This window comes from Lolium perenne, chromosome 7, assembly GCF_019359855.2.
Source record: "Lolium perenne isolate Kyuss_39 chromosome 7, Kyuss_2.0, whole genome shotgun sequence".
Classification (NCBI taxonomy): Eukaryota; Viridiplantae; Streptophyta; class Magnoliopsida; order Poales; family Poaceae; genus Lolium; species Lolium perenne.
In genome coordinates this window covers 188142783-188145374 of record NC_067250.2, presented here as the reverse complement: position 1 = coordinate 188145374, position 2592 = coordinate 188142783, and the positions used below count along the sequence as shown (strand labels likewise).

General features: G+C 54.8%; 1 protein-coding gene across 1 annotated transcript; it reads left to right on the top strand.

The window, feature by feature from the left end:
• The first annotated feature begins 905 nt into the window (after positions 1-905).
• Positions 906-1421, top strand: LOC127326282 (ethylene-responsive transcription factor FZP-like). Its single transcript, XM_071824133.1, has 2 exons — positions 906-1220; positions 1320-1421. Exons 1-2 carry the CDS (start codon positions 906-908, stop codon positions 1419-1421), a joined length of 417 nt encoding a protein of 138 aa, XP_071680234.1.
• Positions 1422-2592: the final 1171 nt, after the last annotated feature.

Here is a 2592-nt window from a genome sequence, read left to right as displayed (position 1 = left end):
GAGGTCGACCCGACCGTGAAGCAAGATGGAGCAGCAGGCCGGGCGCCGATGCACTGTGGCCGACCACCAAAACTCCGCAGCACGCCCTGACCGCCAAGACCAACTCCGGGCCCGGCCGCGCCTGCCGTCCCAGCCCAGAGCAGCCGAAGCCGCCGCCCCACAACGCGGCCGCCATCAGCACAGCAAGCCGCGCCGCCGCCGTGCCCGCTGCTGCGGCCCAGATCGGCCCCGGAACGGCCCGCCCGACCACCACCTCTGCGCAGGGTCACGCTCGCGCCGCCGCAGCCGCAGCGCCCGCCTCGCATTACCTCCGCCGCCGCAGCAGGCGGAGCCCCAGGGCCGCCGCCCTTGCCCCCTCTTCCCTTCCGGCGACGCCCCACACGGGCCGGCCTCCCCCAGCCAAGCAGACACGGGACCCCCTCACCTCCTTTGGAGATGAGGTCCGCCGCCACCGCGGCAGTGGCCAGCGGCAGCGACGGCAGAGGGGCGGCGCAGGCGGGCCTCCGGCGGTGGCGGCGCTAGGGTTCGCTCCCAGCGTCGTCAGGGGCGCGACGCGAGGAGCGGGTGTCTTTCAGCTCTTTGGATTGTTCTAGTACATGCACTCCTAAAATTCCTTTGACTCACACGGTTACACACCAAAGCCAACAATGGGATTTGACTGATCAAGCACAGTTACCTCACGGTGTGACACTATCGACTCACGTACACTCATGGCCTGATCATGTCGAGGAAAACGAGGGGAAAAGCCGTCCAGCTCTGCCCTGTCCAATTCCACTCCCGACGAGCCAACTGGGTTTGCGCGCGAGCTCACCCACAGTATATATGCATGTTGATTTCTTTCCTCGATCCACCGATCAGCCCGTTCGTGAAAAACACTACACTCAGCTAGTTACAAGCTGTAAACAATGGCGGACACGCCGGCGGCAATGGCGGGCATGGTGGCGCACGACCAGCAGCAGCAGCACCACCATAGGATGAGGCGGCGCCCGCGGGCATCGAGCGAGTACCTGGGCGTGCGGTGGCGGCCGTGGGGGCGGTACGCGGCGGAGATCCGCAACCCCTTCACCAAGGAGCGACACTGGCTCGGCACCTTCGGCACCGCCGAGGAGGCCGCGCTCGCGTACGACCTCGCCGCCGTCTCCATCTCCGGCCCCGGTACAGCGCGCACCAACTTCTGCTACCCTGCCGCCGCCGCCGCTGCCACGTCCGCGTATCCTCCGGTTACTGCACCACCTTGTCCGCCAAAACAGCTGTCTCCGCCGGCGTCGCCGTTCTACTAACAATATATTGCCAATGATGAATACTGCCTTCCAATCGAGGTCGACGCCGAGGCCGACAACGAGTCACTGACGATCGCCACCATACTGCAGAGTTTCCAGCACCAAAGTGTTCGAAGATCATCTTCTGTTTCTCTGTACTAGGAGTTTGGAGAGATCGCTTAAAACATCCGAATTCTTTTTGAATGCTTTGGTGCACACAGAAATGGGGATATGTTCCAGCATCCTCACACTAGTATACGGTACGGATTTAGGGGCATTTGAAAAGTGTCCCTAAATACCACCATTAGAGCAAGTACCACTTCGTCATAGAGTGTAAGTAACAATCCTCTAATATCTTGGTCCAAGACGTAACGTGATTGGGGCACAAATTGTGACTAAATAGGTCGGACTATGATATTTCATAACTGCAACAGCCAATAAAAACAGCCCCATAATTATTGCATGCATGGTGGAGTGAGTCTCCCGCATGGCTGCATGTGGAGGAGAGGAAGGTGTGGCTGCATGCATGCATGCGCTAATTAACTCCAATTAATGCAAAATTGTGCCTTATTTGCCTCATACACCGACAATCTGAAAACTGGAATGTGACTTACACTCTAGGACGGAGGGAGTACAATATAGTCTAGTCAGCTGATTATAAGACATTAAATAATATATTTTAGATGAGTTGGAGGAGAGAGAAGGGGAAAAAGAAGGGAGGTGGGCTAATATGCAATAGCCAGCTCTTGCATGTGCTCCTAGGCAGTTTGTGAGAATGAAATGCGGGCCATATGTTAATAAAGTACTTCATTCTTATAGCCAATTATTGTACATGTTAGCTATATAGTGACTATATATGACATCTTGTTATAGGAATTGTACTATTGGAATTGCTCTTAGAGACACTTTGATCAAAATACCTCTAATAGTCTACCTATTGGGCAGTTTGGAGAAGTATCCCTATAAGTGCACATCTACTAGGCTAGTTTAGAGAAGTGTCTATATAGGTATATATCGGAGCAGTTTGGAGAAGTGCCCCTGTAGCTAAGGGCCTACAGAGTGAAAGAACATTTCCCGCCCTTTTGGGTTTTCTGTGTTTGATGTCAACACTAGGTATATATTTATGTGTGTTGATGTAGACAGGTACAAGCTATCAAGAAATATGTATGGTATGGCTGTTCTGAAGTTCTGCAGGTCATTTTGTTTCTGGCGGAAGTTCCGGCCCCAGCAGGCGGAAGTTCCGCCCTGGTTTGTTCAGCAGAAGCCTCTCAGCGCAGTCCTGTGTTCAACTGTTTTCTCCCTGACCGGAAGTTCCGGTGGAGTTGGCCGGAAG